Source organism: Stylophora pistillata, chromosome 1 (assembly GCF_964205215.1).
Source record: "Stylophora pistillata chromosome 1, jaStyPist1.2, whole genome shotgun sequence".
Lineage (NCBI taxonomy): Eukaryota > Metazoa > Cnidaria > Anthozoa > Scleractinia > Pocilloporidae > Stylophora > Stylophora pistillata.
The window spans coordinates 16,307,518-16,321,197 of record NC_142519.1 but is presented as its reverse complement, the minus strand read 5'-3'; the positions used below and the strand labels follow the sequence as shown (position 1 = coordinate 16,321,197).

At 39.4% G+C, this 13,680-nt stretch overlaps 1 protein-coding gene across 1 annotated transcript; it reads right to left on the bottom strand.

The window, feature by feature from the left end:
• Nucleotides 1-11,901: 11,901 nt before the first annotated feature.
• On the bottom strand, nucleotides 11,902-13,351 carry LOC148741424 (uncharacterized). Its single transcript, XM_088731684.1, has 2 exons — nucleotides 13,033-13,351; nucleotides 11,902-12,914 (listed from the first exon to the last, which is right to left on the bottom strand). Exons 1-2 carry the CDS (start codon nucleotides 13,349-13,351, stop codon nucleotides 11,902-11,904), a joined length of 1,332 nt encoding a protein of 443 aa, XP_088587810.1.
• Nucleotides 13,352-13,680: the final 329 nt, after the last annotated feature.

Sequence of the window (13,680 nt, the reverse complement as noted above, 5' to 3'; positions counted from 1 at the left end):
GTCACTGGTCTCGCTTAGTTGCGATATTAATGAAATTCGCAATTTTGAGCCTCAATCTTATGAAAAAAATGGATCGTGGAGTTAAAAACACAGAAAGCCCAAGCGATCGCAGATTGGAGTCCGTATTATCCAAACTCTACTGCGTGCCGCCAGATTTTACTCCTGGGGGGTGATATCTCTTGTAACCATGGTCCAACAACAAGGCAAGGGACGACAATCAAGAAGTGAAGTGAAGTGAAGTGAAAACTTTTATTTAACTTCGAATTACAGATAGCAAACAACTATGCTAATATCTTCGAAGATAAGAAATAAAATTTAAATAGACCAAACAATTATGTGTAAAAATAAGATATTAAAATTTTTAAGCTAAATTACAGAAAGAACAACAATCACGATTATATTCAACTCGATTTGCAGCTAGTTTAAATGCCTTCGTCGTAAGAGCGGTTCTAAGTGAGTTTGGTAACGAGTTCCAGAGTTTACAGGCTGAATAACGAATAAAAGAATGTAAGCCATAGTTTGTAATATTAACCCTGGGGACATTAAGAAGACGTTGGCCACGTAGGTTGTAAGAAATATCTCTTTCATTGAGTAGATTCTTAATATATACAGGAGTGTTACCATTAAGGGCTCGATAAGTAAGAGTCAACATATCATGTATTCTGCGGTCTTGTAAACAGGGCGGTTAATGTAATCCAATAATCTATCATAAGTGTTGTGAAAGTCATTGAAGACAAAACGGAGACATCTCTCATTAATTTTCTCCAGTTTATCAGAACTCTTTTTGCCGCAATGATTCCAGATGATAGAACAATAATTAAGATGTGATAATATAAATGCTTCAAGGCTAAAATAGAACAAATTAAAAACAAACATCTACGAAATGTCCCAAGTGTGTAAAACCGGTTCAGAGGAATCATAAGCGGCTGGAATGTGTGATGTGTTTTGATCTAGTCCACATTCGCTGTTCCAATGTTAACTCTTGGTTTGTCAGGAACACCAGTGCAAAAAAAGCGCGCAGTTGGATCTGCCCTAACTGCTCACTTGCTCAGTTGCCTTTTTCAAGCGCCACAGACCAAAGCTTCTTGAGCGAATATCTAACTGTAACAACAGATTCGAACTCAGACCCCCAAACTAAGAACAGCAGTCATCTATCGTTCTTGGATACACAAATTCCCACTTACAAGAGCCACCTTAGACTTGCACACATATATAAATGTAAATGGTTTCCTGACAAAAGTTAAGCTTCGAGAAGTTCAACTTCTATTGGAAACAGCTAAGTTCGATCTTTTGGGAATAACTGAAAGTAAATTGACGAGTAGGGACGAGGACAAGGAGATAGACATTCCTGGGTATAAATTTCTGCGTGGAAACAGATCTACCAAAGACGGCGGTGGCGGCATTGTGTTGTACCGTATATCGATACACTGGATGTCATCGAGAGGCCTAATTTGTTCCCAGATAAGCTAAATACACTTGAGGCCATATGGGTGGAAATAATTTTCCAGTCTCAAAGACTCGTGTTTTCTACTATGTACAGGCCTCCTAATGATGCAGATTTCTATTCGATGTTGGAGAAACAGTTGGACAGTGTTTGTAGCACCAGAACAAATGCAATAATAGTGGGTGATTTAAATGCAAACCTATAAAATACCAGGGCAAGCGGCAATACGTCACATGCAAATAACTCAAAGGAACATGGGGGCAAACTTGTCAGTGTACTCAGGAAGTTTAGTTTGGCTAATATCATCAAGCAACCGACCAGGATAACTGAGACCACTAGAACTTTAATCGATCTCTCCATTGTAAGTAACAGAAATAAAGTTGTAAATTCTGGAGTTCTTGACACTGGTATAGCCGACCATAGATTAATTTACACCTCGCTGAATCTGTTTAGAACAAGAGTTCCCCCAACCGTCAGAACAATCATTTACTGGAAAAACTGCGATCAGGAAGTTTTTAAGGAACAAGTCGCATTGGTTCCGTGGCATGCTTGTAATGTGTTTGAAACTGATTGACGACGACTGTTGGATGTCCGATTTTCTCTATCAGGATATCAAGAAAGAATTCTTACCAGAAAGAAAAGTTAAGATTCGTTCAAAAACTTTACCGTGGATGAATGCAGAGATACGAAAGAGTATGAACCAAAGATATAAGAAGTTAAGAAAGGCTCAAAAATCAGGCAACCCGAATGATTGGAGAGTGTACAAAGATCTGAGAAACGTATTAAGTAGAGCTCTGAAAAGGGCGGAAGCAGCTTACTTGAAGAAGTCTCTGGCTGAAGCAAAGGGAGGATCAAGTGATTTTTGGAAGATTGTAAAGCAGCTGACAAAATAACACAAGAGTCACAGCAAGAGAATTGGTCCACTGAAAGACGAAAATAACGTGCTAATTCACGGTGATTTAGAAAAATCTTCCACCATGAATACCTTATTCGCAACAGTTTGCGAGAAATTAGCATCCAAATTTCCTCCAACTGTTGCAGATAAGTCTTATATATCAAGAATTACTCCTACAATATCTGATGCCGTATTTAACAATGAAGAGTATTACAACAAGCTGAGAAAAGTCAACATCAGGAAAGCACAAGGGAGCGATGGAATAACTCAGTCAAGGGAGATAAAAATCGTTGCCAGGGAGATCAGCTACAGTATTGCCAACATAAGCAAAATGAGCTATGAATCGGCAAAGTACCCGCAAGATTGGGAAACTAGTAAAGTCAGAGTTTTATACAAGGGTGATGATAGTGATATGTGCGATAACTACAGACCTCTCACAATGTTTAGCATCCCTAGCAAAATTGCTGAATCAATCATCTGCGATACTATTGACTCTCATTTAAATGAGGTGCTCCAGAGAAACCAATGGGGTTACAGAAAAGGTTTATCTAGAGTCTCTACTCCTGTATCTGACTGAAACTTGGAAACTGTCAATAGATCAAGGAAAAGCTGTAGGAGCCATTTTTATCGATTTTAGAAAAGCCTTCGACTCAGTAAGCTATGATATTTTGCATTATAAAATGCAAGCTTGTGGCATCAGCGGAAATCTATTTCGTTCGCTGAGGAGTTATTTATCAAGTCGGTGGCAATTTGTTGAGCTTAATGGTGTTAAATCGTCTCTATTGGAAGTAAGATATAGAGTTCCCCAAGGTTCACTTTTAGACCCGAAACTTTTTTCCATCTATGTAAACGATTTTTCGGACAGTATATTACGGGCGAAGTACACCTGTACGCAGATGATACTACAGCTTTTGTTACTGGAAGCAGTACCGACAAAGTCGTAGTTAAACTCAACCTACTCTTGGACGAGTAGGTTGTGAGCGAAACAAACTTACTTTACATACTGGAAAGACTGAAGTGATGTTAATCCAGAAGAATAGTTTTGTGTGTCCCTTATTACCAGTCATATGTGGCGGTAAGCTAATTGAATTTTCCAGTAAGACAAAGCTCTTAGGAGTTTTGATAGACAATAAATTACTCTGGAGAGATCATGTTGACAAGTTACTAAAGTCATTTGTTAACCAAATACGTTTTCTGAGGAAAATGAGCTACCTCCCGAAGTCACTTTTTGAAGAAATTTACTTCAAAACAGTAGTCCCACAAGTCAAATATTGTATCAGTGTCTGGGAAAGCTGCTCCGTTAGTATGTTTAATGAACTGGAAAGCTTGCACATCGAAGCTGGACGCATCATTCACCACATACCGAAAAAATTTCATACCGAAAAAATTTCTGGATAGTGATGTTCTTGATTTCATCAAATTGGGAGGACCTAGGATATCTATACAAAAGAAGACTACCAATTGAGATTTTCAAGACAAACAGTGGTATGAATGACAGATTATCGCCTTTCGTCAATTTTACCGAATCAAGGTACAAAGGCCCACTCCTTGAATTTAGAAGAACAGAAACCGATTTAGGGGGGAACAGTTTATATTTTAGAGGCCCGATAATTTGGAACTTAATTGACAGAACTTCTAGATGTATAGAAAAAGTTCGGAAATTTAAAATAGCACTAAAACGTAACAAAAACCAGTTGCGGAAAGTTATCTTCATTCGCGGAACTGTTACAAATTAAAATGAGGACTTAGATAATTAATTTTATATATTGTTAGTTTGAAATAGTTAATAGTATAAGGTATAATTTTAGTTGTATAAAGGAGAATTTTAATTTTAATTGTATACTGTATTCTTTAATATGTATTTTAATTAATAGCAGGTCCACATCAGCTGTTTAGCTGCCACCACTGATCTGCTTTAACAAATAAAGCTTACTTACTTACTTACTTACCAAGCAAAGATGCTGATGTGTTTCCTGCACTGATTAATAGTAGATTTGTTGGGCGAGATGGAATCAATACTACTTGCACACAAAAAAGTAGATTTGTAGATATGTGACTTAACATTTGTAAGCCTGTTAGTCTGAATAAACATTTTAAAATGATCCTAGACAACAATGCAATGATACTTTGATTCCCAGTTTGCTTCTGATAAGATGACTTCACGTCCTTTGCATTTCCTCCCGGTTAGCTCAATGGATAGAGCGACGGACTGTTGAGCGGGAGGTTGAGGGTTCGAGCCCCGGCCGGACCAACACTCAAGATCTTAAAACTACTGAGGAGAATGTGCTACCTTTCTATATAATATCAGGAAATGGATAGACATTCTAGTCGTCTCGGATAAGGGCGAACGAACCGTAGTTCCCGTCTCCTGCAGGATTGGGGTGGGACACGTTAATTTCCCACGCACGAAATCACTATGTGGTGGGTGTCCTCCCCTAGGGTGGGACGGGTGGGTACTGGGCCCGCAGTAATTGGCGTAAGCTGTTCCGGGGTCCCTGCCTGTCGGCGAAGCTAATAATAGATTAAATTAAATGAAATCCTTAATCATAATTCAAGGCATTGTCCCTGAGTTACGCATGCGCTTACGATGACGGCCTTCAATTTTTGGTAATTCCTTGTGCGTTTCTTCATTAGCCACATGTTAATTAGACATGACCTAAAAATACGGCCATGATTTTGCTATAGATGGCAGTTCAAGGAACTTAGGGTATTTAGATGTCACACGGTCGTCTCTGTCAATTGATGTCCTGTAAGTTTTTTGTTAGTCGCGATTTTCTGACGAGACCATTTTGCGAGGTAAATGTGTTTCACAAACGGCCCAAAATCCGTGTTCAGCAGGGGCCCGTTTCTCGAAAGTCCCGGTAACTTAACGGGCCCGTAAAGCAGTTCTGTCACGGCTTTCATTTAAGATGGGAATTTCAAAAGGTTTAAAAATGATGTAATAAAACTATCAGCTAAAGAAACGAAAAGGACTGGTTTGGGTGCCAGAATCTGCTTTTCCATCTTTGAAATTTTGATTTTAAAATATGGCATCGGGCCCGTTAATTTACCGGGACTTTCGAGAAACGGGCCTTTGGTCTCATATCCTATGGGGTGACGGTCTGAGTCAAAGCCGCTCGACTGGAAGGACATCTTTGGAATTTATAAGAGAATTGCCTTTCAGCTGAATCCAAGAAGTCTAATTCATAGAAACTGATTTATCGTTTCCCCGAGGTTTTATTCTTTATAAAGCTGAAGTTAATTTTGTTCAATATGCTAGACATATTTAGTGGTTTGCTTACATCCAAGATGGCAGAAAGTCTCCTATAGTCATGAACACGCGAGGCGTGGAAGACTATTGTTAGGGGTCAGAATATGTAAATTTTTACTCCTTTAGATGTTAACAAATCGATATGTCAGCAGCAGACCAGTTGATATCGATTTTCCGAAATATTACCAGAACGCGTCTATCGAATTTCCAAAGTAATAATTTGACTTTTTTCGAGAGAGTTTCGATAATACTCGTCGCAGTCAGCACATGTGTGACCGATTCAAAGTTCTTTGAAGGACTTTGACTCCTCGAGTAGTTTGCTTGTCGATCTTCCAAGCTCACAGGGGGTTTATATAATTATATAGTGAGGTGAACCTTGTACGAGTGAATCTTACTAGCGAAACTTTGAGCGAAACTTTGAGCGAAACTTTGACCGAACTTATGAGGGAACCTGCGACCACTCATATTAGCAAAAGTATGAATCAAGCTTTCAAATGTTGAAAATCACTTGACCCCAGAGCACTGCCTTTATCCGGTGATTTGCGGACGAGTTCACCTGTTTGAATTGATACCTGTGAACTATGGTTTTCTATGTCTAGCTCGTGGACAGTATGCAATGTATACTTCTTGAAAGACTTTTTTGCGCGCGGCTGACAGAAAAAGTTCTCTGCTTTCAGCTCAATTTTTTTTCGGCCAAATCCTATCTTTCTGATATGAAATGAATTTGGAGCAATCCTCGTTTGGAAAAATAATGGTGGATACCCATATAGCTGTGTCATTTTCTTCGTGGATAACAGACCATACATAACTTTGCATAAATTTGGCGTGGGAGTATATTTGCGAAACTTTAATATCCAGAGGTAACATATTAAGTTCAATTCTGACTTAAGAAAGGAGCCACAAAAATGAATCATTCGCTGTTAACACTGACTGTCCTTGTTTTGATGGCTGTCCCAGGTAAGTAATGTACAACTGTAGAACTAAATTGATCATAGAATATCCTACAATCAACTTTGCGGTTTTCCTAGAACTTATTGCTGAAAAAAAGTGGACTATAGGCCAACACTGGGTACGGTACAGTTCAAACTAAAATGGCTATAGTACATGATTGCCGTCTTGTATTTTCAGTGGCTTCTCTTGCTACCAAGCATGTTAGGCTTTCTCTCTGTGAACTGTACAAATGCGAGACACTTGAAGAGTTTGTACTGAAAGAGATTGTCTTATCCTATGCAAGAGAAATAACAATCCAGTATGAAAATCTTTCAGATTTTTAGTTTTTCTTTCATTGACATTTCGCAAGCGAAGAATGGTAGGCTTCTTATTGATGTTTGCTTCACGCGCTTGAGATATACTCCCGCCCACTTCTTCTCCTTCCACATTACTACATTTGTGCTTTTCTTATCGTTTGAAAATCTTACCAATTGTAGTTTCCATCGTATTTTAATAACAGAAATACATCATTCGTAATAAAGTTCAAGCTCTTTCCTGAGCTAGCCGATGTCCTGTCGCCTGAACAGTACGAAACCTCTGACGGATGCTGGCATAGACACAAGCTCGAAGGGGTCCTGCATGTATTCTCCCAATCTAGGTTTCCGAAAATCCACCTCATGAGCCATTAATTCACCCCAGCTCTCCAGAAACGCAACGTCATCGTGATATTAGTACTGCAACGAGATAATTGTGAATCACAAATATTAATGCATTATATGGTAGCGAATCCAAGTGCAGTGTGAAAATCAATGCATGCGCATTATCAATTTAGACACATTTGTTTATTTGGTGTGACAAACAACTATATTTCACCCCCAGTTTTAGAGGACGAGATTCAATCACCATATTCACGTTCCCTATCGGAGAAGACGTTGTTAGAAATATTGATAAAAGTTTAAGACTATAAGCGAAGAACACTGCTCGCCCTCGCCAAAGGAGCGTGTACAATATTCAAGAAACATAGAAATTTAGTAGGCCTACTCTGGGACCTTAAGTTTTCTCAAGTCGTCTCAAGTCGCCTTAAGTCGCCTAAAGTCGCCTTTACGTTGCCTTAAGTCGCTATTGGTTACGAAATGTTATAAGGGTTCCACCCTTCCCAATTGACCCCATTCACCCCACTCTAATCTTATTGTGTTTGTTGCAAGGGATTCTGTAAATATTTTTTCAATTTTATGGAGAGACCGTTGCTAACTTTGATTTTATCACTTCAATCAAATAAAATCGCTTTAAGTCGCCTGAAGTCGCAACGTTTTTTCTACCAATTTGCTTAAGTCGCCTTAAATCGCCCAAAGTCGCCCAAAGTTACGGCGACTTAAGGCCCCAGAGTAGGCCTTTTAGTCAACATATATCATCACTCTAACCGTAGCTATTGCCGTAGTTTAACGAATGAGATGCTAGTTGCAGTGATCCCACAGGTTGCTTTCGAACTGCATTGTCTCAAAATGTTTAGAAATGAAGACTGTTAAAACAGCTTGATGTTCCTCCACAGCTTTAGCTCATTCACAAGTAACAGATTTGAAGCTAATTTGAAGACGTGTTTATTTATGCCTAAAATAAATTGATACAAATAACCTCTTTGAAGATGTGTGTCTTATTTCCACTGTTTCAGTCCTCTTTCCTGTAAAGCCTCTTTCTCTTTGGCCTGATCGAGTTAAAACAAATTTATAAAGTAGATAATTCTCACAAGTAGATTGTGCTTTAACGGATGTGTTTACTCACTCAGTGCCTAAAATAAATTGGTAAAAGTAATCTCTTTGAAGAGGTGTGTCCTATTTCTACTGTTTCAGTCCTCTTTCCTCGGGTTCGTATGATTATCGGCATAAAACGTCCTTTAGATTGTGCTTGAAAAGTTTGAAATTGATATTTCGATCTTGGTGCCTACTTGCCGAACTATTTGGTCGAGATCATTGGTCTGGCACTTCATCTTTAGCTAAGGCGGGGTGAAGGATGCTTTGAAATTCCGGGTATGATTTAAAGAGCGAGAAGGAGGTATTACTTTAAAGGACGGTGGAAGGCCGGGCAGCCACATGGTTTTTAACTCTTTAACCCTAAAAGCGATCTATATTTCCTCTCCTTGTAATCTCTTCACATTATCCAACAAACAGATAATGAGAACTGTTTAGACTTATCAGGTAGGAGTAGTTATCTCGATCTAAATGGAAAAATGGTTAAACCCTGGCCCTTTTAAGATTAAAATCCAATCAAGTGTTTATACACCTTACCCTGAAAAATATACCCCGCGGGGAACATATGGCAGCAGTAAGGACGAATAAGGGAATGCCGTTGAGGCCTTACGCCTCCATTTTGTTCTTATGTCGTTGCAAAGGTATCGACTATCAAGGCTTGCACGAGACGCGTCACAAATAGAATGGGCGTATCTTAAATGAGACGAAGATCCTATACTTGAGGACGATAAAATAATCAGGGTTCTAACGAGCCGTGCCGACAAGGAAAGGTTCAGTGTTACCCGTAAATTATGAAAAGGTCTCCAAAGCCTTAACCTTGACCACGTAAAAACAAAAAAAGTATGCACGATACTATTAACTTTGGCGAGTGTAATCTGAGGAGAGAAAGCAAAAAAAAGCGGTGATAATCAACAAGCTCAAAGGAACTAATTGTGGACAATCTTTATTCAAATAATATGTTTTTTGCTTAGGTTATCCGGCATTGCCACCCAGAAATCGTATGGTTTATCTTATCTGTCATTCCTTTTTTTATTATTTAAAATTTGATCTAGATTGTTGCTAAATTTATAATATTATAAGTTAGGTGCGGTCACATTTTATATATCCCATTAAAAATTTGGGCATTATGGCCAATAGCTGTTCAAAGGCCGATTAGCGCTAGCCCAGGGTTAAATTTTAATCCAGGTTTCTATATTGCTTTGTTCAAAAGCCGTTTTGGGATAATTTTCCCACTTCTTTTTAGAGCATTCAATAATCAAATTGTAGAAAAATGGAATTTAACTGAATTTTGTTTTAAAGCTTTCAGCTCTGAAATAAAATTTTAAACTAATCACGGCCCATCTTTCTCCAGCAGCTCTCCTGTGGTTAAGAATGCTAGATAGAATGGAATAAAAGACACTTTGCCAAAGCTCCTGGTACGATCTGTTATTTTGACGGAATTTTCTGGAGAGCTTTTTAGCTTATTTCTAATTAGAGGGCGTTCTTCGAAAATTATCGCACTTTTCTCTCATACTCTTCACAACTTTGTGTTCAGCATTATGCAGATTAATTAGCAAACCCATTGTGACTCGGTTTATTTTGCTCTTGTCAGCCTAGATAGGCAAATATAATAGACCCTCAGCGTAACTTGAAATTGACGAAACCGATGATTGATAAAATTGACATCAGCCCGTGATAATCAAGGTAGGTAGGTAGATAAGTTTATTTCTCACATTTTCACAGAAAATCTGAATTACAATGTGGTTACAATTATTTAACAAATATATAAAGTTACATGCGTGGATAGGGACTGGGCTACAATGGGTTTAGAAATACAAGATAATTGATTAAATAATTAAGAATTAACATTTAACTACGTGGGTATGCAAATATATATAAAAAGAAACTCTTATTTGTTGAAGGCTAAAATAGTCCTTGGGAAAAAGCTGCGGCGCAGTCTTTCGGTCCTGCATTTAGTCCCTGAAAAATTGCTAGCGTTCCTCAATTGATACTGATGCACTTGCTTTCTTTCTTTCGGGAGATGTTTAAAAAGTGGCCCTCCTCTTGAGATATTTTCAAGAGTTTTAACACAAAGTTCACTACGTCTTTCAACTAATGTTCTTAAATTAAGGAATTGCAGAGCTTCTGGGTAAGATAAAGTAGGTACTATGATTTTAAGAGCACGCTTCTGTATTCGTTCTAGCTCTTGTGAAAGGTAGGATGGGAGGGCGTGGTGCCATACTGTAAGTAAGTAAGTAAGTGAGTAAGACTTTATTTAACGAGGGTAACATGTGACAGTAATGAAACTGATAAACTAATGGCCCTCGAAAATTAAAATTCGAAAAAAAAAGGAATTGTAACAAACGTAACAATATTAGGAATAATTAAAATAAAATAATTAACCTATATACATCATAAAATATTTAAAAATATAAAAAAAAAAATTACAGGAATAATTTGCTAAGAATTTGATTATCTAAAATTATTTTAAAAAGGGAACGCTTAAAACGTTTTACACTGGTACTCCGTTTGATGTCCACACTTAGTTTGTTCCATTCTTTCGTGGCTCGCACAGCAAACGCTCGACCCCCTTCAGAACTTCTCTTAAAACGCGGGCACATTAAGTTTAAATTACAGAAACGGGTTTGTCTATTATGAGTGTCGGAGTTTCTACTACACAGCAATATTCAAGAACAGATCGTATCAGTGAGATATAGATAGTGGTTAAATCATTCATCTCCACACCCCCTCGACGGAGTACCCTGAGTATGTGTAGGCGTTTAGAAGCCTTGGTGACAGTAGCTTCAATGTGATTGTTCCATTTTAAGTTATTCTGAATCACCAGGCCAAGTACTTTGTGCGAAGTTACAAGCTCTAATTGTTGGTCGCCGATCTTCAAATGAGGGAGTTCTTTGGGTTCCTTGAGAAAGCATATCCGCATTTCTTTACACTTTTTAGCGTTGAGTTTTATCCAGTTACTGGAGCTCCAAGAGGCGACAGTATCGAGACTTGTTTGGATGGTTGAGGTGCTGTTCCTTACGAGCCCCTCAGACAACGATACATCATCTACAAACTTCCAAGTGCAGGATTCAGGATCAGAGATGTTCAAGTTATTTATCATCACCAGGAGCAACATTGGACCGAGTTTTGTTCCCTGGGGGACGCCGGCTGTTGTTGGAAGCCAGTCAGAGATGGAGCCAGGTAACTTAACGCGTTGTCGACGGTTAGTCAGGAAGCTTATTATCCACGGTATTAAAAATATGCGAACTCCTAAGCCCAGAAGCTTCTCTATCAGTACGTTGTACCCGATACGATGAAAGCCTCAGAGAAATCTAGAAAGCAAAGGCGGAGGTGTCGCCCGGGTGAGTCGAGGTACGTAAGCCAGGTGTGAATCATGTCCAGTAAACAATACGTTGTTGAAGTTCCCTTCAGACACCCAAACTGATTTGGGTCGATTTTATCCTTGACATCGTCAATTAACCATGTAACTACGAAGTCCTCAAGGACTTTGGACAGACAGGGAGTCAACGAAATAGGTCTGGTGTCGCCTTCATCCATAGGTGGATGTACTTTTGGGATGGGTATTATATTAGATTCTTTCCAGGCTGCTGGTACAATGCCAGATCGGAGTGATGTGTTAAAGATGGTGGTGATAGGTTCAGCTAGTTCGTAAGCAAACTCTTTTGACAATGCGACAGGGTACGTTGTCTGGACCATGGGCCTTGGAGGCTTTTATGGCAAGTAACTTCTTGCAGACTTCGTGGGGTTGCACAAATGGGACTTCTGCCTCAGCAGGGAGGAAAGCTGGTAGTAGATTACTGTCAAGTGGCGGTATGTCCGCATTAACTGAAACGTAAAATCGATTTAAACTGTTGACGAGTTCTTGTTGGCTCATGATTTTCCCGTCACGCTCCAGTGAAATAAGGGATGGCTTTTCAGATCTGCCAGACATTTGGTTGATAAAGTTCCACCACTTGCGGCAGTCATCTTTCTTTAGGTGTTGTACTTTGTTCTTATAAAAGGACTTTTTACTCTTCGCTATTTCTTGCTGGACTTTGTATTTCAAAGAGCGCCAGGTTGGGATGTTGCCGCTGTGAAATGTTTTCTGTCGGTCTTTAATCATGAGCTTGAGTTCAGGAGTTATCCATGGCTTATCTGTGCGATGCAGCTTGATGGTCTTTGCGGGGAGGATCCGATTAATGGCGTTCGTTAGTTGGATAGTAAACGAGGATGCTAGATCGTCAACAGACGGGCTGGGTCCAAGGTCGATGAACCATTCATGTGTAGTAGCCCATCTTCCAAAGGCGTCGATTCCAGATCGAGGGTAGTGGCGCACCAGGCGCTTAGTGGATTTAACCCCAGGGGATCGCCTCTGCACTTGGCAAGGATGCCAGAGTACGATGTTATGATCACTTGAGCCTAGCGAGGCACGAGTAGTTGGACTGCTATACAAATTATGCATGTTCGTTAGTATGAGATCTAGTATAGCAGAGTCTCTGGTAGGTTGTTGGACGACTTGCTTTAAATTGTGATGAGTAATCAAGTTACTGCAATCAAAATCGTTGAAATCGCCAAGAAGGACCAAACCATGATGAGGGTGTTCGTTACGCAGACGGTCAGTAGTATTAATTAAATAGTCATTCAGTTCTTTGTGACTATCGGCAGGTCGACCTGGAGGATGATAAACAACACAAATAGCTATGCCAGATAGAGGTCTTGGCAGGCGTCTGGGACAAAGTAAGCCATTGGCATTCAAAATTCGGGTTTTTTAAGTCCAAGCGCCGCTTACAAGGTATCACATTGTTCAAATAAACACAGATTCCGCCACCTCGGCCAGCTACACGATCTTTACGGAAAAGATTGAAAGCACTCATTGACAAGAGGCTGTCATCGATATCACTACGCAGCCACGACTCTGTGATAGCGACTAAGTCGACTGGTTTCGTTACCAGTAATGCTGTTAATTCGGCCAGCTTGGGAAAGAGGGAACGAGCGTTCAATAGGCAAAGGCTCGGTAGCATCGCTTTCTTACCAGCTATCGAGTTGTTGTTGTTGTCGCCACTGCTGATGTTGCTGTCAATGTTGACTATTTTTATTTTCAGCCCCATCCTTGCGGATTGCACGGGTCGCGCTGTTATTGTACGTTTTCCCTCTACTCCAGTTACGAACTACTTTTGAATTAATGGACTTTGAAACAATATTTTGAAAAATATGCCACGAAAAAATATGCCGCTTTAGATGAAATTTATCATTGCGGTCATCATATTTTCAGCCTTACGGTTTGGGGATTCGATCAGTTCAAAATCTATGTAAAAAATCACTGTCCTTCATTTGTTTATTATTTTTTGTATGTAACCTCGAACTAGGTCTTATGACTACCTATACAAAAAACCACAGTTCAACGAAAATGTCACTAAGAGCGTGGGAAATCAAAAGG

Excerpts from the sequence above, each read along its gene's own strand:
- LOC148741424 (XM_088731684.1), bottom strand. The coding sequence starts at position 13,351 with ATGGGGCTGAAAATAAAAATAGTCAACATTGACAGCAACATCAGCAGT. Across the intron at positions 12,915-13,032 it reads TTTGAACAATGTGATACCTT|GTCGACCTGCCGATAGTCAC; the intron begins GTAAGCGGCGCT and ends ATCATCCTCCAG.